This window comes from Marmota flaviventris, chromosome 3 (genome assembly GCF_047511675.1).
Source record: "Marmota flaviventris isolate mMarFla1 chromosome 3, mMarFla1.hap1, whole genome shotgun sequence".
Taxonomy (NCBI): Eukaryota; Metazoa; Chordata; class Mammalia; order Rodentia; family Sciuridae; genus Marmota; species Marmota flaviventris.
Genome location: NC_092500.1, coordinates 104,586,206 through 104,609,431, shown reverse-complemented (window position 1 = coordinate 104,609,431; position 23,226 = coordinate 104,586,206). Strand labels below are relative to the sequence as shown.

Here is a 23,226-nt window from a genome sequence, read left to right as displayed (position 1 = left end):
AAAATGATGTCATTCGTGACTCAGAGATGGTTACCATGGCGACTATCAGACATATTACGCTAGGCTAAGAGCCTCTTTAATCCAACCTTCACTCGGGGGTTTCCCAGGGGGGTAGCCACAGATTACAGGGTGTAGACAGTCAGAAAAACGCCAGTGTTCGATCCTCCAAGACCGACGCTCTTTAAACTAAACCCAGCAGAGAAGTCATTTCGCTGGTGAGGAGACCTTGCCGCCTCCTGGGTGGCCACGGTGAAGGACGCCCGCCCTCCACAGAATTTGAGAGTTCATTGGTTGATAGTGTCGTCACTCAGAGTGACTTCACGGGGCGAGGGGCAAGAGGTGGAGTCATAGAGACTTGGCCTCGGGCCCTTCTAGCTCGAAGGGCCAAGGGAGGAATTGGGAAGGAGCTGGGAGGACCTGGGCGGCCGTTCCCGGGAGCCCGGCCGAGGAGGTAGGGGTGGGCGGACCAAGCCTCAGGCTGTTACTTGGACAGTGCCTGCGTGTTCCCCTCCGGAGCCCGCTCCCTGTGCATCCTGCCCCTCCCATCAGCGCCCCGTTTTCCCTACGGTTTCCAGTTCCCACCGCGCTCTCCTCAGCCACGGATCTCGTCCTCTTCCCTGGCCTCCCAAACTTTGGAGCTCAACCTCCGTTTCCCACTCCTTTCGCGCTTCGCTTCCGAGCCTCTCTTCTGTGTCCTGAGCCCTCTTCTCCTCGTCTTCATTTTCAACCACATGGATCACTAGGAGTTATCGTTCCTGTATCTGCCCACCCCCGCACACACACAGACAAAAATCCCGAGACCCCACAACAGTTCACCCACGTACTACGCTCGCGAAAGTCGCTGACAGAGGAAGCCGAGGGCGCGTTTGCACCCGGGTAGTGATGTGCCAGCGGCAGAGGTAACCCCAAGAACCCTGGGCGTGGGGGCTGTGCGAAAAGCCTGGCGTGCCGGTCGGCCTGTCTGCGCCCGGGTCCGCCAGCCTGGGAAGTGGTTGTCCACAGCCCAGCGCAGGAGTGCCGGGCGGGAGACGGGATTTGCCCCAGCAGGTCTTGTCTCGCTCCAGCAAAACACCATCCACCATTGGGCTGGGTCCAGAGACGCTGAGCCCTGTTCAAAATCCTAGCTCTGTGGTTAAGATTTCCATCCAGGAAAGACCCTGATGCTCCTTAAAACCCAGTTGCAGGAAAGCGAAGTAGATAGTGTGAGATATTAAGGGTTCTTACAGCTCCTTGCTGCCCCTAGCTGAAAAGCGCCGCTGGATGGAGGAAGGCTCAGTTTGGGCTGTGGAAAATCGCTAGCGCCGTTTTACCTGCACTTGAATATAGGCACCATGCATATCTTTACTCCTACATAAAAGAGATTAGTGAATACTTTCAAGCTATAGGGTTTGGGGTAGCTTGGCCAAATATGGAAAAAGCTAACAGAAAACAAATCCGGGGGGGGGGGGGAGGAAAAAGGTGGGGAGAAGAAAACAAATCCAGGGTATCTGCTTTCTACTTGTATTTTAGTCTACAAATAGGTATGCTTGTCTTATCTTCTTGAATACCTGCCCACCATCCAAGGAAGATTATAAAAATGTGTCTGACGGTCATATCTTCTTCATTAAGCATTATCTTAGAGATCATTTCTGTGTTTTGGGATCTGAAAGTTCCATACTCAAATCCAGAGCTAAGAAAATAATTGTTAGGAATGAACTTGAAGGAGGTTTTGTACTTTGAATATGCAAATTTTCTGCCCTTGCAATAGCTAGAAACTCATTGTTAATTGATGTCTTTTTAAAATACCAAATTGTTTACTTCTTTTGTCTAGGTCTCTTTGTTAAAATTGTTCAGAGAAAAATAAATATGGCATTCAACAGTTGTAATTCAGTCTTAGCTATTGTCCGTACAAGGTAAGCATTAGAATTTTCCCAACCCCCAAAAGTATATGAACCTCATTCTTCTGGATGGAAAGGATATGTGTAAAAGGATTGGCTTAGTGCACAATTAAAACCTTGTTGGTTTTTGATTATGCTGGTTCTTAGGAAGCTGACATTTTAATGTAAACTTACTAACATCTTCTATATGCTTTAGAACTTGGGCTGAGTAGTTTTGTTGAGGTCTGGTACAAGTAAGGTAGAAGATGTAGTCAGATGCAGTGATATACTGGCCTGTAATCCCAGCAACTAGGGTCTGAAGCAGGAAGATTGCAAGTTTGAGGCCAGTTTCAGCAATTTAGGTAAACCCTGTCTCAAAATAAATATTAAAAAGGGCTGGAGATATGCTTATTGGTAGAGTGGCCCTGGGTTTAATTCCCAGTACCACATATAATCACACATAAAATTATAGAGTGACACCTCTATAATTGATGAGGCCTTTTGATGTAAAAAGGAGTAAAATGACTAATGAACAAGTCCCTTCTATGGCAAATTCCTGTTTCATTAGGGTGTGTTATCACATTGTAAATTTTCCCTTTTGGTTATCCAAAGAATATTTTTATTTTGGGATACTTCAAAAATAGTCTGGAGGGCTGGGGGTGTAGTCATGACTGGCATGCATGAGACTGTGGGTTCCATTCCCAGCACTGGGGTAAAAAAGAAATAAGCTTTATGTCCTGAGCCTGTAATCTTAGCTACTTAGGAGCCTGAGGCAGGAGAATCTCAAGTGCAGGGCCAGGATGGGCAGATGATGTAGGCAACAAAGAAAGAGACTGCCTTTAAAAAGAAAATTTAAAAAAGAATGAAAGAATAGAAAAAAGGATCTATCTTACAGTCTTATTTAACTGAAGGCTATAAGCTGTTGTGATAGAATATAGAGTTCCTTGACTCCAATTCTAATTTTAATTTCTAATGTTCTTGAGAAATTTTAGATGAAAGGGCATTTCTGTTGTAAGTGCCTCTCATTTAAAGGAGTCCATAAACATTACATAGACAAAGTAGTATTATTTGATTGGTTAACCCCCACAAGGACCATGGAAAGTTTCATTAAAACATTCCTATTGTCAGTAGAGTGGTTACAGATACAATATTGTAGTCCATAGAGATAATACTATTGAACATAATCCCGGACATGTAGATGTGTGCTAGTAGATTTTAAAGTTAATGGTTGTAGGACTTCTAACTTCTAAGCAATTTATTCTTAGAAATTAACTTATTAATATTTCTCATAGAGCATATTCAACCATAGAACATACTATTTATTAGTTGAGGCAAAAAATTATATTTGGGGTTGGTGGTATAGCTCAGTGGTCTAGTATATGCTTAGTATATGTGAGGCCCTAGGTTATATCCCTACCATCACCACCACAACAAAAAATATTTCATTCACTAATAAATAGGAGCTGTCTATGAGCTTAAAAAAGTTTAGTTTTAACTAGATAAAATATCTATTTAAGTTTGTAATAGTATGTGCTCAACTCAGAAATGTTACTCTTTATTCCAGATTCCCTAGCCATTTTGTCCATCCTATCTGCTCTTATTCCCCATCACTTGCATTTCTTCACTTGCCAGATTCTCATTTAAATAAGACATATATGAAGAACTATAGAAGCAAGAAGTACTGTTATCCCAGTCAGTCAGGCAATAAAATACTTCATTTACGAACTAGGCCAATACAAAAGTTACACACATCAGCTTGTTGGCTACAACAGAACCCTGGTAAACCTCAGCTGGAGCAAACCCCAGAAAAGGCAAAGGTGATAAGCCCTCAGACCACAGAAGAAATTGGGATAAATATTAAAGAAGGAAAGCGATCTCTCAGACAAAAAATTATGGATGAACTTAAATATTATTACAACGGATTCTACTTACTTTGGATTGACACCAAAATTGCTGCCAAAATGGCTTGGAGGCTGCTTCATGGACAGGTGCTGACCAGACGAGAGAGACGACGGGTAGGCAAAAATCGTATTCCAGCAAGAAGATGTGAAATTAAAATGAACCTTTTGGGAACCAAGTTTTAAACTCAAACTTCATCTTTTTTTTTTTTTTGGAACTGGGGATTGAACCCAGGGCCTCATGCTTTCCAGGCAAGCAGTCTACCACTGAGCCATATCCCCAGCCCATAAACTTCATCTTAAATATCCCAAAGTAGCTTGCCTTGCATGTTCAAGGCTCTGGGTTTGATCCCCAACACCCTCCATCTCAAATCCTAAAGTAGGAATAGTTAACTACTGATGAAAATGAGTTTCTTCTCACAGTACTGGAGATCCAACCCAGGACCTTGTACTAAGTAAATGCTCTACCCTGAGGTTCATTCCCAATTCCCAAAAGAACCAGTTTTTACTGAGTTTCTTATTTGTCTACAGCTGACTTGCTGTACAGCTTTAAGCAGTATTCTTTATTGTTTTTTATATCTGTGTATAGAATAGTTATGTTTTTAAATTTCTCCAAGGAGTTGAAAGATTTCAGGTTTAATGTGCATTAGAAATGCAAAGTACTGTTAGCCGGGAGTGGTTGCACATACCTGTAATCCCAGGGACTCCAGAGGCTAAGGCAGGAGGATCACAAACTTGAGGCAGCCTCCAACAATTTAGCAAGACTCTTTGTCAAAAAATAAAAAGGACAGAGGATATAGTTCATGGATAGAGTACCCCTGGGTTTTTAATCCCCAGTACCACCAAAAAATGGTGAAGAGAAAAACCCCACCTTTCTATTTTATGAACAGGTGCAGAAAACCTATCTTGACTCTTAACAGTTTAAGAACCAAGGCAGGCTTTTTTTTCTTGGCATATCATAAAATAATGAAATATTGCTTCTGCATTTAATTCTTTAGCTATTGAGAACTTGTGCCGATTTCTTCCGTTTGGTTCCATTTATGGTATTCATAATTGTACCTTTCATGGAATTCTTGATACCAGTGTTTCTGAAACTCTTCCCAGAGATGTTGCCATCAACTTTTGAAAGTGAATCCAAAAAGGTATGTAGAAATTTTGAACTTTTAAAAAACTAGACTTTACTTGTTGGACCAGTTTTTAAGTTTACAGGAAAATTGGGCAGAAAGTAGAGAATGTCCATATACTTCTATCCCCCATATTACACTAGTGTGGTGCATTTGTTACAACTAAGGAAACCATATTGATACATTCATTAATTAAATCTCAGACTTGACATTTGGTTTCACTTTTTGTGGTGTACCATTTTTGGAGTTTGTAAATGCATAATGTCATCTATCTATCTTCATATCATCACACAGAATAGTTTTACTGCTCTAAATATCCCTTGTGCTCCATCTATTTGTTCCTTGTTTGCTCCTCCCCCCAATCCATGGCAACCACTGATCCTTTTACTATCCTTATAGTTTTACCTTTTCCAGAATGTCATATACTTGGAATCATACAGTCTATAGCCTTTTTTAGGCTGGCTTCTGAAAAATAGTTATAACTATAGGTAAATGTATTAAAATTTTAAGAATATTGCCTAAAATTATACAATAAATCAGTTGCAGACAAATAAGAAACTCAGGAAGAGCCAGTGGTGGCTAATGCCTGTAATCCCAGCAACTCAGCAGGCTGAGGCAGGAGGATCACAAGTTGGAGGCCAGCCTTGGCAACTTATTGAAACCCTATCTCAAAATTTAAAAATGAAGGCTGGAGGTATAGCTCAGTGATAGAGTGCCCCTGGGTTCCAGTCCCTGTACTAAAAAGGAAAAGAAAAACTCAGTAAGAAAGCCTGGTTCTCTTGGGAATTGGAGATGTAGCTCAGTGGTTGAGATGTAGCATGTTCAGTGTCCTGGGTTGGATCCCTAGTGCTGTGAGGTGGGATTGGGGAAGGAGACTGCTTCTCACTAGTAGGTAGTGTTTCTACTTTAGGATTGGCTGGGAGTGTATGGTGGTACTGGGGATCAAACGCAGAACTTTGACCATGATAAGCAAAGGGATATTTAAGATGAAGCTTAAGTTGAGTTGTGGCAGTATGCATTTAAAATTCTTCCAGGTCTTATCCAGTGTATGGATCTACCACAGTTTATCCATTTACCTTTTGAAAATTGGTTGATTCCGATTTGGGGCTATTATGAGTAAAATTGCTATAATTGTATTCAGGCTTTCATGTGGATGAAAGTTTTCAGTTCATTTGGATAAATACTTAGGAGAGTATTTACCTAGCTGGATCAAATGGGAATACTGTTTAGTTTTACATGAAATTACTGAACTGTCTTCCAAAGTAGCTGTACCATTTTGCATTGCTACCAGGAATGAATGAGAGTTCTGTTATTCTACATCTTTCCCCACATTTGATGTTGTCCATGCTTTAGCTATTAGTCATTATAGTAGTTTGTACTGGTATTTCATTGTTGCTTTAATTTGCAGTTCTCTCGTGATATATGAGGTTGAGCATATTTTCATGTAACTATTTGCTACCTGTGTATCTTCTTTGAGGAGGTGTCTATTCAGATCTTTTGTCTACTTTTTTAATTGGGTGGTTTGTTTCTTATTGTGGTTTTGAGTCTTTGTATATTTTGGAAAAAAGTCCTTCATTAGACAAACATTTTGCAAATATTTTCTCCTAGTCTCCTTTCATTCCTGACCAGTGTCTGCCACAAAGCAAACACTCTTAAATATTTTTTAGTTGTAGACAGACACAATACCTTTATTTTATTTATTTATTTTTAATGTGGTGCCAGGGATCAAACCCAGTGCCTCATGCATGCTAGGCAAGCACTCTACCACTGAGCTACAACCCCGGCCTCCAAACACTCTTAATGAAGCCCATCTAATCAATTTTTCTTTCAAGGATCATTCTTTTGCTATTGCAGCTAAAAACTCATTACCAAACCCAAGGTCACGTAGATTTTTCGCCTGTTTTTTTTTTCCCTAGGAGTTTCATAGCTTTGCATTTTACATTTAGGTGTATGATCCATTCAGAGTTAATTTTTATGAAAGGTGTGATGTCAGTGTCTAGATTTTTTTTTTTTTTGCATGTGGATATCCAGTTTTTCTAGTACCATTTATTTTAAAAGATTATCCCTTCCCACTGAATTTTAATTAGAAAAAATAAAAAGATAACAAAAGCCCACTGTGGTGACTAATTGAATAGTAGGTAGAATTTATTCAGCCACACAGACCCTTTAGTGCTGAGAAGTCCTTGAGAAGAAGGTGTCTGATGTTGCTGTCAAGGGGATGGATGAGGGCTGGGGATATGGCGCAGTTGGTAGAGTGCTTGCCTTGCATGCACAAGGCCCTGGGTTCAATCCAGGTTCAATCAAAAAACAAAAAAAAATCTAGGGGATGGATGAGAAAACAGACACAATTCCTTCACTTTTCCCCTTCTGTGTGACTACTAGACAGTGGTATGAAGGTATGAACAAAACTACTAGAGGACAAAGTGGGCAACTTTTAAATCAGTAATACTGGGAAATATTTCACAGAAGAGGTAACTTTAGAACTGAGACTTAAAAAAAAGAGTGAAATTTTACCACAGTTTGCAAAGGATATTCTGGATAGAAAGAATAGCACAATCCAAGCAGGATCTAGAGGCTGAGGCAGGAGGATCACAAGTTACAGGCCAGCCTTAGCAATTTAGTGAGACCTTGCCTCAAATAAATAAATAAATAATAGAAAGGCTGAGGGTGTAGGTCAGTGGTAGAGCACCCCTGGGCTCCATCCCCAGTACTGGAAGAGAGAGAGAGAGAGAGAGAGAGAGAGAGAGAGAGAGAGAGAGAGAGAGAGAGAACGAGAACACCATTATTTAGAATTAATGCCACAACATTCCAAGGAAAGTATTAGTGGATATAGGAAGATGGGGGGAATCCGGGAAAGGGATTTATCTAAATATTACCTCTCCTTTGAACACTATACCTTCCCCAAACATACACATACACACACACACACACACACACACACACACTTGTGGTGTTCCAGAGAGGGAGTTGGAGGAGCTTTCTGTGCTCCTCATGCATTTCTCTAGTCTGGCACTGGTGCAACCCTGTAATCTCAGTGCTCTGGAGGTTGAGGCAGGAGTATTGCAGTTTTAGGACTAGCCTCAGCAATTTGGAGAGACCCTGTCTCAAAGTTAAAAACAACAACAACAACAACAAAAGGCAGGGGGTCTGAAGATGTAGCTCAGTGGTAGAGCAAACTTGAGTTCAATCCCTAGTACCAGACACAAAAATAATAATAAATAAATAAGAACCATACATTTCTCTTTCATAGTACTTATTCATTCTATTTTTCTGTTAATTTGTGGAAGTACTGGATCATCATTAGTCACTAATGTTTGTCCATCTCACTAGAAGTTCCAAGAGGACAGTAACTCATATCTCTTTTTTGCTAGTTTTAATCTAGAGCACCTAGTACATGGTACATGCTCAATAAATAAATGGTGTCGTGGTGCATGCCTATAATCCGAGCAATTTGGGAGGCTAAGGCAGGAGGATAGAGAGTTCAAAGCCAACCTCAGCAATTTACAGAGGCCCTAAGCAACTCAGTAAGACCCTCTCTCAAAATACAATATAAAAAAGTGCTGGAGATATAGCTCAGTGGTTAAGTACCCCTGAGTTCAATCCCTGGTACCAAATAAATAAATAAATAAATGGATAGATGGAAGGATGTGAGTGATTGACCAAACAGATTCTAACCACCATGTTATTGCTATTGTGTATTTTCATTTTGGCTGAGTCTTTTAAGATCTAAAAATCAATGATTCCTCTAATTGGATGATCATTAGAATATCAGAGGTGACTTAAAAAACATTTTTATATGTACATACATATATAAAAACATAATACATATTTACATATTATATATAAACTGTATATACATATGTATGTTTATTATATGTATGTATTTATGTGTGTGTTTTTAAGTTGCTCAGGAAATTCTAATTATATAATCTACATATGTAATCATCTATGTATGTAATATAGATATAGCTAGATATAGATATATTTTTTTCTATTTCCACCCACAAACACACTAACCATGGTTAGACTGAAAATGCTACCACATGGATTTTTTATGAAAAACAGGGATTAAGAAATACTGGTAACTACTGTCTTGAGATTGTACATTTTATTCCTCTTTGTGTAGTTCTTTTCTTCATATGTACTATACCACTTAACTCTCTGTATTATAATTAACTAAATCTATTTTCCATTTAGACTCTAAGCTACTTCAGTGTAGAATTGATTTCCTTGTCTTTGTAGAGCAAAATCTGGGTCTATTCAGATCAGGAGTTGGCTCAAGTAGCAACCTAGTTGGTTAAGAAATAGTATCTCTTTCTAAATAACGATAAAGCCTTCCACTGAGGGGACATTTGGGATCTTTTAAATGCTAATGAACATTTCATTAATGAGAAATAAATGTAAACTGGGTGCAGTGGCACACACATGTAATCCCAGCGGCTTGGGAGGCTGAGGCAGAAGGATCCTCAACGATGGCGAGGTGTTAAGCAACTCAGTGAGACCCGTCTCTAAAAATAAAATACAAAATAGGGTTGGGGATGTGTCTCAGTGGTCGAGTGTCCCTGAGTTCAATTCCCGGTACAGAAGTAAGGAAGGAAGGAAGGCAGGCAAGATTAAGGAAACAAGTTTCAAATACAAGCTATTTTATATTTGCCCTGGTTCTCACAAATCCCAATTAGGCCTGCAAATAATATTATTACACTACATGTTATAGGGATATGCAATAACAAAGTGATAGTTATTTCTTCCATCTTTGCCAAGTTGTAGTCATGAAAGATTAACTTTTTCCTCTTCTACTATTCAGGAAGAAAAACAGAAAAAGAAAATGGCTGCAAAACTGGAAGTAGCAAAATTCCTTCAAGAAACAATTACAGAAATGGCAAGGAGGAACAGAGCCAATATGGGAGATGCCTCTACACAGCTATCATCCTATGTAAAACAGGTGTTAGTCTTTTATATCATACCAAACAACTTCTGAGCTGGAGTTATATGAAAAATGCATGTCATCATAGATCTTCCAAATTGTTCAAATCTTTGAAATTGCTAATATGTATGTTATAAAATACACTAATTGTAATCATATAACATAAACAGAGTAGTTTGCAGGAAAGCTTAAGTAATCAATGTGTTGATAGTAACTTCTTGGAAAGAACAGAACAATTCTCTTTATTTTTCAGGTGATTCCAGTTCCAGACAGAAAACAAAGTTCATGGGCTGGGGCTGTAGCTCAGTGGCAGAGTGTTTGCCTAGCATGTGTGAGGCACTGGATTCCATCCTTAGCACCACATAAAAATAAACAAATAAAATAAAGGCATTCTGTCCATCTACAACTACAAAAATAAAATTTAAAAAAAAAGAAAGAAAATAATGTTCATAAATGCTTTGTTGTCTATTTCAAAAGTCTACTGGGCTGGGCGTGGTAGCACATGCCTGTAATCCCAGGAGCTCAGAAGGCTGGGGCAGGAGGATAGAGAATTCAAAGCCAGCCTCAGCAATTTAGTAGGCACTAAGCAACTCAGTGAGACCCTGTCTCTAAATAAAATACAAAATAGGGATGGGGATGTGGCTTAGTGGCTGAGTGCCCCTGAGTTCAGTCCTTATACCCACCCCCACAAAGGTCTATTGGGAAAGTTACATTTAGTAGGAAATACATTTTAATTAGCCTCTTTGTTTCATTGCCTAGGTCCAGACAGGCCACAAACCCAGCACAAAGGAGATAGTTCGCTTTTCCAAATTCTTTGAGGATCAGCTACCCCTGGAGCACTTAGATCGACCTCAGCTTGTTGCCCTTTGTAAACTGCTAGAATTGCAGACCTTTGGAACCAACAGTTTGCTCCGCTTTCAGCTCCTGATGACACTGAAGTCTATAAAAGCAGACGATAAAGTAAGAGCTTAACCATAGCTGAAGGGGATTTGAGAAGCATTGGGAGGCATCTTAGTATGCCTTTGTGATGAAGTGCAGTATTTTCTGTTGGGTCTGCTCATGGATTGATGCTGGCAAAATGAGTGGTTTAAACAATCATTTTAGAAATTGTTTGTTATACTGGGACCCATTTTCTTAAAAATGCCATCATAAGCAGTCAGTAATTTGGATGTCTTAGCTGAGATTAATCTAAAGCAGTTAGGACCTGCTGGGAAGGAAATAGCAGCTCAGTAGATTCCTGGCAAGGCTTTACCCTGCACACCTCTGCTCCCCTACTGAGGAGCTGGTGCCAAAGTAAATATTCTGCTGAGTGAGTTGGGCTGGTTAGAAGCGGGTGGTAAAGCATAATGCTGGAAGGAGAAGCACAGCCTAGACATCTTACAGAAAGCACCATTTAGAATATAACTACTAATTAGATGCCTTAAAAAAAAATGGAAAGAGTGTTTCTTGAATCTAAACCAGCTGTTATAAAGTATTCTACCTGTGGGAGCAGGCTTCCCAGAACCGTGAAAGCAAAACATGATCCTATTGGCCTTTTTTTTTTGAACTAGGGATTGAACTCAGGGGCACACAATCACTGAGCCACATCTCCAGCCCTATTTTATACTTTTTATTTAGAGACAGGGTCTTACTGAGTTGCTTAGTCCTCACCCATTGCTGAGGCTGGCTTTGAACTGATGATCCTCCTGTCTCAGCCTCCTGAGCCACTGCGATTACAGGCATGTGCCAACACACCTGGTTTCCACTGGTCTCATTTTGATTTTACATATGCTTTCAGAACTTTGGAATAAGCAATACTGGTACCAGAGGTACCATAGTTTGGGATTATATCAAGCAGAAACTGTTATTTATTGAGGCAGTTTTGTGGATCAGTTAGAGCCATTCCCACAGTGGTGTTAGGGGACAGTGGAGGAAAAATAATCCTGGGACATGCAACAGATGTTACCATGAAAGCTTTTCAAGTACAACATTTTTTCTAATGAACCCTAAAGATGCTATGAAAGGGGAAAGGAGATGTTACAACCAGACAATGCAAAATGCATTTGTTGATAAAATGTTGGGAAGGAGTTATAGAAATATCTCTATTATTACATGGTGGCACATGCCTATAAGCCCAGCAATTCAGGAGGCTGAGGTAGGAAGACTGCAAGTTAGTGACCTGCCTCAGCAACTTAGCAAGGTCCTAAACAACTTATCAACACTGTCTCAAAAAAAAAAGGGGGGGGATGGTGGTGATTGGGAATGTGGCTCACTAGTTAAGTGCCTATGGGTTCAATCCCCAGTAAGAAAAACAAAACAAAGAAAAAGTAAGGTCTCTGTTATTAATACCTGTTAGCAGGATTTCCTTCATCTAAACTACCACCTTTCTAAGTCACTTTGATTTTTTTTTTTTAGGGTTCTGGTCTTTGCAGCAATCAATGTAGGGGACAAAGGATCAACTTATTAAATTCTGGATTTCTACTGATTTGCTGGAATCTAGGGGATTAGATAAAATTGGAACACGAAGATATAACACTGTTCCTTAACATTTCTTGCAGATAATTGCCAAAGAAGGGGTGAAGACTTTGAGTGTGTCAGAACTACAATCTGCTTGTAGGGCCCGAGGGATGAGATCACTGGGTCTTACTGAGGAACAACTTCAACAACAGCTCACAGAGGCAAGCAGCAGCACCCTCAGACCCTCTTCTCTGGAGCAAATCTCCCCTATGATTTGCAGATCTCATCTTGTGATATTTACTTTGCAAGCTATTTTAGTCAGCTTTTCATTGCTGTGACAAAATATAGGAGTTTTTTTTTTTTTTTCCCCAGTATTGGGGATTGAACCCAGGGCCTTGTGCATGCAAGACAAGCACTCTACCAATTGAACTATATCTCCAGCCCAAGATAATTAATTGTTCTACCATCTCAAAGCCTTTAGCACATGGGCTTTTGGGGGACATTTAAGATTAAACCATAGCACAAGTGAACCATTTTACATATTTTGCCTCATATCATTGAGTAGCAGGATACCGAAGAAGCTAGATTTATTTTGCACTTGGATTGGGATGGGACATTATATTAGTTTTCTATAACTGTACTACAAATTACAGTTATAGAAACTTAGTTCACAGTTTATAGGTTAGAGATGTAGGCTGTGTTCTTTTCTGAAGGCTATGGGGAAGAGTCCATTGCCAAGATCATTCAGTTCAGTGACTGAAACCCTCTCCCTGTAGCTGTAGGGCTGAAGTCCTTGTTTCCTCAATGGCTGCCAGCCTTGAACTGTTGTCAGCTCTAAGAGCTACCTCTATGCCATACCTCTTGGCCTCTATCTGCAGAGCTAGCAGTGGACTTCTTATATGACAGATCCCCCTCACACTTCAAATATCAAACTTCTCACTTTTGACCTCTAGCCCCAGATTTTAAGGGTTTATGTGATTAGGTGAGGCCTCACTGGAAAAGTTCTTTATCTCAAGGTCAGCTGACTTGGGGCCTTATTCTCAAATCCCTTCACATAACACCTAGAAGAGTGTTTGAGTACCTTCGAGAAAGTGTGGGTATACCAGGGAACCTTGAGGCCACCTTAGAATTTTGTCTACTTCAGAGACTGTAAGGGTCTGGGCACAAATTCTCATTCAAGTCGCTTTATGGATGTAAACCTGTCTAGATGTCTGGACCTCACCTAGTAGTGCCCAATTAATTCTCCAAACCAATTCAGCGTTTGCTTTGCTAATAGATGCTTAATATTATCCTTCAGATAGTAATTTAGTAAAAATATCAATGCTTTAAAACAAAGGAATAACTCCTGTTAAAATTCTCATTTTTATAATTTAAAAAAGTACAATAGGTAGCTATTTCCTCTTACATGTAGACCAACTATGGTTGGAAGATGAATATATTATAGAAATACTTGAGATCATGAATTTCTTAAACATGGAGTATTAAATGTCATTGATTATTATACTGTCAAATTGCCCTCTTAAAAGGGTATATAATTTTATAATCTCCAGCAAGGGAACAAAGATATTAATATAATCATTGATCATATTTAGCATTACATATTACTTAAAGAATTCCATTAAGGATAATCCTGTGTTGTCTAATTCATAAAAAAGAAAATTTAAAAATGGTAAACTTAACAATCTTAACCTTACTCATATGATAAATTAAAACTAAAAGATGCCACATTCACTATTATATTGACAAAGATCAGAGGTTGTAATCATACTGTGTTGTTAAGAGCTTGGATGAAGGGCCATTCTTGCATTGCTGGTAAAAATCTCCATGTAGAGTAATTTGGCATCATCTTTCAAACTTTAAAAATGCATATACTCTTCGACTCATCACTTTTACTTCTAGGAATTTATCCCATATTCTTGGACATGTGCCAAATGAAATATGTATAAGATTATCCAGTGCAGAGGTACAATTTATAATAGCAAACAATTGGGAACAACCTGAAGATCATTGATAAGATAATCAAATAAACTATGAAATTTCCATTTAATGAGATTTTTTTACTAGTGTTTAGAGAGTCAGTACTACATCTACTGACATGAATCAATTGCCAAAATATCTCAATGGAAAAAAAGCAAAGGACAAAATTGTGTGCATATTACCCTTTGTGTAAAAAATTAAAAACATAAATCAGCCAGGCATGATGGTGCACACCTGTTATCTTGGCAACTTGAGAGGCTGATAGGAGGATTGCAGGTTTGAGGCCAGCCTCAGCAACTTGATGAGGCCCTAAGCAACTTTGGTAGACCCTGTCTCAAAATAAAAATAAATAAGTAAATAAATAAAAAGGGCTGGGAGGGCTGGGGACGTGGCTCAAGTTGTAGCACGCTCACCTAGCATGCATGAGGCACTGGGTTCGATTCTCAGCACCACATAAAAATAAATATTTGGCTGTGGCTCAGCGGTAGAGTGCTTGCCTAGCATGTGTGAGGCCCTGGGTTCGAATCTCAGTACCACATAAAAATAAATAAATAAAATAAAGATGATATTTTTTTAAAAAAAGGGCTGGGGAATTATGGATCAGTGGTTAATCACTTCTGGGTTCAATCCCTACTACAAAAAAATTTATTTATACACACACACACACACACACACCTGGTACCAAAGATTCCTTCTAGGGAAGAAGGTGCCTTGAGAATAGGGGTGGAAGACTTTTTTCCATCAAGGAATTTTGTGTTTTACACCCTAAAAAAGAATCCCAGGATTTTCCCTCCTGTGTTTTTGACTTGCTTCTTCCTGGTCCATAATGCCAGTTTAGGTTGTCAGTGCATTGAAACCAAACTGTTGGGATGACAGCAGATCATTCTGCCATTTTTCTGTGTCTTTGAGCTGCACATTAAATCTGGGGCTGATCACAGGCTGTTTAACTAGCTGTGAGGTCCCCAACAATTTTCCCAGCTGTGATCATCAGTGATTTCAAACTCAACAATGTAACCATGCTTCATCATCACAGAAACCAGATGACTTTGGAGCACAGCCTAATAGGACCTGGCATTTGCTTCTTTTCAGCACACTGATACTCTTGAAAGCATCAGCCAGGACATTTATGTGCACCATGATGGCAGCATGGAAAGATGGTGGAAAAAACAGACTTGTTCTTTTTTTTTGGGTGGGGGTTAGGGGGAGGTATCCGGGGATTGAACTCAGGGTTACTCAACCATGGAGCCACATCCCCAGCCCAATTTTGTATTTTATTTAGAGACAGGGTCTCACTGAGTTGCTGAGGCTGGCTTTGAACTCATGATCCTCCTGCCTTAGCCTCCCGAGCTGCTGGGATTACAGGCATGCTAGACATTTTTTTATTGAAAGCGTTTTACTTTTTGAATTCTCTTGTGTACGTATAAATGGTCGAAAAACTTTTTGTTTTTAAAGCTTGGCCTACTTAATATCTAAAAATTTACATCTCACCCTCATTCTAATTTTTGGTTAATGGTTCATGCCACTTTTTGTTTTAGAGAAGATGCTTAATACTTTCATCATAATTGGATTGAGAACTTAATTGATAACTCTGTCTCTGGGTCTGAGTGATCCCACTACTGTGTGTGTGTGTGGTGGGGGGCATGTGAGTACGGGGCAGGAGGTGCTACCAGGTACTAGCACTGGGGGAGAAGTCTATTGGCTGGTGATTTTATACTTGTTCAGCGTGAGTGTGGGGGGAGTTGCAACTCAGGGAAGCAGTAGATGACTGTGGATCACTTCACCTTTAACATTGTGTTTCTGTCATGTTTTATTCCCTTTGTCCAGTGGCTGGACCTCTACCTGAAGGAGAATGTCCCTCCTTCCCTTCTGCTCCTATCGCGCACCTTCTACTTGATAGATGTGAAACCAAAGCCAATTGAAATACCACAAAGTGGAGAAGTGAGTAATTGGGTTTAGGGAGAATCATCTGTATGTCCATTATAACCAAGGCTTCTACACCACTGTTTTGTTTCCTCTTACTGTCACACCTGGGATTTCTTTTGGAATTTGGCTCAAATAGCTTTAACATTTTCTTTATAATTCTTTAAAAAAAAAAAAAAGTTCAGAGTAGGCTATGGGTTCAGCTCAGTGGTAAAGTGCTTGCCTAGCATCCATGAGATTCTGGGTTCAATCCCCAGCACTCTCAAACCCCCACCCTAAAAGGCCACTCAAGACCACCTTGTCATAGGGCTCTTATTGCCTTTAATCCAAAAGACATAAGAATTTTATGAATAGGAGTAATTTTTTCCTCCTTATCTAGTTTTCATTAGCAGATTCTACCCCACCTCCCCCCACCCCCGCCGTACACACACTGCCTTCCCTTTTTCTATTGAATGGTTCCTATTTCATTTGTCTAAATTTCTATTGATTTTTAAGCAAAAAGGGACTAACACAGAAAATAATTCATTTCCTTACTCATTTTATTTTTGCCTTCAACTCAGTAACTTTATTCCTCCTGTTATTTCACCGAAAAACCAACTCAGGATGGGCCAAAGCACTGGAGCACCTTGCTCTGAGCCCATCAGAAAGGGCTTTCCACTACTGTGTGGCTTCAAGTCTGACTCAGAACTGTCATAAGCAAGAAAGGAAATACAACTCAAAGTGAAGACCAGCCTTTTTTTTTTTTTTTTTTTGGTACAGTGGATTGAACCCAAGGGCACTTAACCACTGAGGCCCTGGCCTTTTTGTATTTTATTTAGAGACAGGGTCTCACTGAGTTGCCTAGGACCTTGCTAAGTTGCTGAGGCTAGCTTTGAATTCATGATCCTCCTGCCTCAGCCTCCCAAGCTGCTGGGATTTACAGGCCTGTGCCGCTGTACCCAGCTAGGTCCAGTCATTTTAAATCTTAGATATGAGGTTGATCCCCTAGGACAAGACAAGGATAATTAGTTGAAGCATGAAATATCTACTTCAGGAAATGCCACCTTGCTTTCCTTTTATGTATTACCACAGAGTATCTGATTTGGGGCTTTGTCCAGGGCAGGTTCTAGGAAGGTTAGGAGCAATTTTGTACAGACCATGAAGGCAGGCTAGTGAGTTCAGGATCAAACTCCTGGTGGAACCATTCAAGACAGACCAAAGGTTTTTTGTTTTTTGTCATCTCAGACCACTTTCAGGAGCAAAGGAATCTTCTTGGAGGACCACAATGTCTCAGGCTAAAATTTGGATTCTCAAAATTATTCTACATGGGTATAAACTCTTTTTATCAAGATGTTACTTTCTGGAGTAAGAAAGGAATTATGGAAAAAGTGACAAGCTCCTTGGAATTTTATTGGTTTTTCTTTTCATTCATGTTTTTAAACTTCTATTCTTTTTATAAAATGAAAATAAGTAGCATACTAGGCTCCATAAATAACTTATATACTATCAGGGCTGGAGTTATGGCCCAGTGGTAGAGTGCTTGCCTAGCATGTGTGAGGCACTGGGTGCCTCAGCACTACATATAAATAAATAAAATAAAGGTCCATTGACAACTAAAAAAAAAAAAAGAAAGAAAGAAAAAAAAATATATGATTCTATGACTTTGAATTGAGGTAGCTCCCTTTCCTCCAAAGGACACAAAAGAGGTTATTTCCAAAAATTACAGTGACATTTGTTTTTTTAAATCTAATTAATATAATTTTTTTAATATTTATTTTTTAGTCCCAGGTGCACACAACATCTTTATTTTTATGTGGTGTTGAGGATCGAACCCAGCACCCCACACATGCCAGGCAAGTGTGCTACCGCTTGAGCCACATCCCCAGCCAATAATTAACATAATTTTTAATGATAGGTTAGCTACCTATTTTATCATTGCTCCTTAATCTAACCTATTATCTATTGTTATTACCTCTTCTCATTTTGCTTGTCACCCAGGGCCTAGACCATGCTAAGCATATACTTTAACCACTGAGCTAGACCCCTAGCATTTTAGGAGCTTTTACTAAGGAATACCTATATTTTAGTCAGGCAAATTTACCATTTACTATGATACTAAAACCAATAGATGTCAATTTTGGCTATTAGAAACTGATGAGTAATTGAGAAATGGCAACTTCTTTTTGAGACTGAGAACAGCACCAATATTGGCAAGTCACTGGCTTGTTAATAACTGAGGATTTCAAATACTAGAATTTAATTAGAGTGTAACATTTGTATATAGAGAGCTCAAAACTCAAAAAGAAATAGTAATACTAAGTTGCTATTTCAGGGGCATATTTCATATATTACTCATAAGGGTGTAGTCTGAGGAGGAAGTTAGGGATTTTAATGAAAAGCAAATTGTGCTAAAAGGCACTGACTACTGTAAAAAGAACTGGAGTTTCAGGAAGAGCAGAAAACTAATGCTTATGTAAAATATTATTTTCCTTAGGTTCCAAAGACAGACAATCCTGTGGAATCACCTACTACTTCCCCTGACTCCAAAGAGGACACAGTAGATTCTGCACCTCAATCGAAGGGAACTAAGGTTAGACAATTACTTCTCACTTGATTAAGTTAAAAGTATAAAAAAGTGCTACATTAATTTTCTCTATTTTTAATCCTCTTAATGAAACTGAATTTATTTCCTTATTAAGGAATATTTATTGTACTGTTTGATCTGTTTCTAAGAAAGTTTAACATCTGGGGCTGGGGGTGTAGCTCAGTAGTTGAGCGCTTGCCTAGAATGTGCAAGGCCCTGGGTTTGATCTCCAGCACTGACAAAAAAAAAAGTTCAACATTTGGTTATATGTAATTGGACTCCAGATTTTGCCTTTTGAATTCTATACCAGAATATGAAACAGTTATGGGCTGGGGATGTAGCTCAGTGGTAGAATGCTTGTTTAGCACGTGTAAGACCCTGGGTTCGATCCCCAGGACTGCCAAAAAAAAAAGAGAGAATATGAAATAGTTATTTCTGAATATGAAGTAGTTGTTCTTGGTAGTCATGAGAGTAGATCCACTATACATTTTTAAAAATATTTATTTTTTAGTTGTGTTGGACACAACACCTTTATTTTATTTATTTATTTTTATGTGGTGCTGAGGATTGAACTCAGGGCCTCTTACATGCTAGGTGAGCGCTCTACCGCTGAGCCACAACCCCAGCCCACTTTTTTTTTTTAAATTAAAATTTCCTTTTCTTTTCTATAATTTTTTCTGCTCCAGAGTTTATTGCTACATTTGAAAAGCTAGATAGAAGATACCACTTTCCATCTTTCTGATGAATGTTTAATTTATATTATAATGGCATTTTTAGTTTTAATATTATAATCCTTAATTGTAACCATTACTTTTGTTTTAAATCAGTAATCCAACTCTCAATTCTGATGTTTAAGGATGAAGAATTTACACAACTGCCATTAATACCATCATCACCCATAACATTATCAACACCTATTTCATTACCCATTACTTCTTCTAAAGAAGCTGTAAGTATCTAACAAGAAACAAAATAAGCAAACAAAAAACCTTTCCCTTTAGTTATCTCTAAGGGTAGTAAGAATCTATAATTATGACCATTGCACAATTCTTCCTGTCATCCAAACAGGAAGTTGTAGGCCGAACTTTAGTCATCTATATAATAGTACTATATGTATTTTTTTTTTACCTCAATTATCCAAAAGTGAAAAAAATTACAAACCAATGCAATGGTGGACCAGACATAAACATGTTAAGTCTAGAAGCTAATTACAAAATAGGCGGATCCTTATTTTTTATGAACCAGATAGAAATAGTTTTCTGTATGTTATGTGTTTTACATAGGCTTCTGATGTTAGGAAACACTAGTAGGAAAGCAATTAAAATTTTAGGAGAAATGCCTGTAAATAAAAAATTACTTATCTAATCACTCTTCCCATTTGAGTGAAAGAATTTGGGGCAAGTGCAGAAAGCATGATATAAATAAACAGTAAGGGAAGTCATGAGAGAGTTAAATTGTGAAGTGGCCTTGAGGACCAAAGCTGCTCATAGGATACCTGTGAATATGACATTGAGAAAGTGATCCCCAAGGTACTTGGGGGCCTTGTTTGCCTGTCTTCTTCATTTTTATTACCAAAGTAAATTATAAACCCTCATTTGACTTTAGGAAAACAAGTCTGTCATTATTTTAGGAAAAGAAAAAAGGGACTCCTATAGAACTTACACATCTAATTACAACCATTGCCTGTGTTTTCTACCTAGACACTCCAGGCCAAATCACACAAGACATCCCAGAACAGCAAGGCTAATTCAAAAGGAGCCTAAGAACTACTTGAGGATGGAGCTCCCTCCCTCCAGCTATCAGCCCTCAGCAGTGGCACCCATGAAGGACCTCAGGCTAAGACAGTATCTGGTTTGAGACAGAGGATCAGCCATTTAGTCCTTGGAGCAGTCCTTTGGGGCCTTATAACCATTCCAGATGATGTCAGCAGTGACACCAAGTTCAGGCCATTTAGAGAAATGTAATTGCAAAGTCCATTTCCTCTGTACCATTATGTCATCCCACTAAACTGTAAAGCCCACCCCCGCCACCATGTATTGTTTTGAACAGTTTCCTATTTGTGTGCATGTCTTTTAAGAAAGGAAATTGTTTTGCATAATGGAATTACCTTGGCACCTTGGATATCTTTGCCTCCTATGGTTTGGAGTCTGGAGTCAGAACTTGGAGACTTCAAAACCCATTTTAAGAGCACCTAAATCAACTTTTTCAGAATGATCTATCAGTAGGAACAGAAACAAAGTACCCTATGAGACAGGATGGTTATACTTCTCAGTAAGGTTTTTCTAAATATAAAGGGAAAGCTTCTTAGACTGGCAATCGAGACTTGGCTACTGCTTAACTGTTCTAAGGCATCCTCCTCCTGGGCTTGCAAAGGCTGTAGGAATCTGGGAGGTGGCCACTATTCTAGCACATATGGCTTCCATTAGCCACCATTTTGCTAAGAAACATAATTAAGGGTTTAACGCTTAACCATTTGTGCTGGGTGAGTGTTTTTTTTGTCAGTTTGTCTCTTACAAATAAGACTTTGTTAGTCATAGGGGTTGGTAAAGTCCAATACAATCCCTATGCTACTTAGTAACAAGTATAATGTTTAGTTATTTACATTTAGTGTTTTCACTATTATTAATGGTGAAACAACTGAACAGACAGTTATGCAGCTGACCAAGAGCTTTCTTCCTTTGGGGAATTGAGAAGGGAAAAGATATTTTAGCCTGTGAGTGATGAAATTAGATTACTTGCTATGAAACAAAACAGTTAGATGGAGTCAATTAAACCAAGTAAAATGCAGATCTGCCTCACCTGAAACCACCTATATGAGAAACATCACCAGCATTTTATAGCAAGAACATGCACTTTAAAATGCTTCCTAAACGTCTCCATCAGAGGACAAGTCCACCCTGTCCTACCAGTTAATTTCAGCTCCTTCAGGATGAAGAATCCCTACTATGCAATATAGGATTCCATGGATCTTGCTATTGGCAGAGCCAAGTGATTTCACAATAAATTTTCCCATTTTTAAGATGATGGGTGTTTATTTGAATTAGTCCACACTTCAAGTATGAAATATGGAAATGAATAAGCTAACTTGCTCAGGTTTGATTCAGTTGAATGACTAGCATATACTGTTGGGCTGTATTAAAATTCTTTTCTGCCCTTCCCTGTGAGCTGATTGGGAATGGTTGGTTATATGAGGAGCCCTGTTCACTTTTGGCCTGTTGGCCTTCACATGTTTTTTTCTAACATCTGGGCATATAAGACACACTTCTCTTCCCACTCTTTTTTTTTTTTTTTTTTTTTTTTAATGTTTTTAGTTGTAGATGAACACACAGTATCTATTTATTTTTATGTGGTGCTGAGGATTGAATCCAGTACCTCACACATGTGAGGCAAGTGCTTTACCACTGAGCTACAGCCCCAGCCCCCTCTTCTCACTCTTAAAAAGAGAGTAACTCATCCAAGAAAACTCAGGGATGTTTCTTTATACTCATCACGTAGGGTGCTTGGCTTTTAGGTTCCACGATTGTTAGATTTAGCCCCATGCCAAACCTGGCTGGTGTTGCTCTGGCATGATTAACAACCAAATCTGAGGGGAACATTCCTCTGATTTGAAGCACTTGCAGGTTTCAGTGATGTAATTCTTCTATCATGGCTGATTTTAGGCCACCAATATGAAATGACTGAACAATGCAGAGTTGGGAAGAGATGTGCCCAACTGGCTTTTGAGAAAGCACACAACTGGCCCTAGGCCTCATAGAGTCACAGGAGACAGCTGAATTAGTTGACAACACAGGGTTTTTCAATGCATCACTTCTATGTGCCACAGCATGCATCTTGGAGGCAGAATGATACAGACAGTTCTGAATATTGCTAAAGTGTCAACCAGAGGGAACTTGCCTCAGACCAAGATTTCTTTACACCTGGGTTCTTGTTGATCTCCCCCCTTCCTGGCTTATCAGCTGAGGGAATGGAAGGCAATACAAGGTTGCTTCAAAGCCCTCTCCTTTCTATCTCACTCTTCTCTGCAGATGCAGGTGCCTGTCTCTACCAGCTGCTAATGACCTCATGGATTTCTGGTATTCTCTAACATACAACCAGTGATGTTAGACTTGGCCTGTGTCTCACACACAGAGAACAGGAGTTTGTGGCCTTTATGGTCCTACCCTAGTGCCACATTTAATACTGTACTTTAATCACAAGTCATATTGGTGATATCCAATCAGTGTTCTGTAATGCTAAACCTAGGCTAAAGACTTCCCATTCACCACCAGTACACATTCACAGGTAAGGTCAGGCTAATGTTACTTCAAAGCAAACTGACGCATTACCTAATGGTGCGAATTTAGCTTGCTGGCGCCACCCAGTGGTGGCTGACAGACACAGTAACTTCATTAAGATAGATTTCTTGTTTCATTTCATGTTCAATCTTACTTACCTGAGATCAATACATTACATTAGCAGGGCCAAGGGAATGATGATCTTCAGCCTATGGCAATTAGGAAAGATGGAAAGGCAGTATTGATTAATGCTG

The 23,226-nt window shown here is 39.2% G+C and overlaps 1 protein-coding gene and 1 non-coding gene across 6 annotated transcripts; one reads left to right on the top strand and one right to left on the bottom strand.

Annotated features, from left to right (window-relative positions):
• The first annotated feature begins 383 nt into the window (after positions 1 to 383).
• On the top strand, positions 384 to 21,717 carry Letm2 (leucine zipper and EF-hand containing transmembrane protein 2). Of its 5 annotated transcripts, none has more exons than XM_027939301.3 (10): positions 1,494 to 1,892; positions 3,421 to 3,871; positions 4,753 to 4,896; positions 9,683 to 9,820; positions 10,562 to 10,762; positions 12,340 to 12,459; positions 16,040 to 16,153; positions 18,609 to 18,704; positions 19,555 to 19,647; positions 20,399 to 21,717. In XM_027939301.3, exons 1-10 carry the CDS (start codon positions 1,846 to 1,848, stop codon positions 20,459 to 20,461), a joined length of 1,467 nt encoding a protein of 488 aa, XP_027795102.2. In that variant the 5' UTR covers positions 1,494 to 1,845; the 3' UTR covers positions 20,462 to 21,717. The 5 variants fall into 5 exon arrangements, with proteins under 5 accessions (XP_071466308.1, XP_027795102.2, XP_071466305.1 ...); XM_071610204.1 differs by having other exon boundaries at positions 3,400 to 3,871; XM_071610207.1 differs by lacking the exons at positions 1,494 to 1,892; positions 3,421 to 3,871 and adding an exon at positions 384 to 899.
• Positions 3,967 to 4,037, bottom strand: Trnas-gga (transfer RNA serine (anticodon GGA)). Its single transcript has one exon. It is a non-coding gene; the product is annotated as a tRNA-Ser (tRNA).
• Positions 21,718 to 23,226: the final 1,509 nt, after the last annotated feature.

What these genes read in the sequence shown, in the direction of transcription:
- Letm2 (XM_071610204.1), top strand. Translation starts at nt 1,846, where the DNA reads ATGGCATTCAACAGTTGTAATTCAGTCTTAGCTATTGTCCGTACAAG. An exon ending in TTAGCTATTGTCCGTACAAG is followed by an intron (nt 1,893 to 3,399) that starts GTAAGCATTAGA and finishes TGCTCAACTCAG; the next exon opens with AAATGTTACTCTTTATTCCA. An exon ending in TTACTTCTTCTAAAGAAGCT is followed by an intron (nt 19,648 to 20,398) that starts GTAAGTATCTAA and finishes TTTTCTACCTAG; the next exon opens with ACACTCCAGGCCAAATCACA.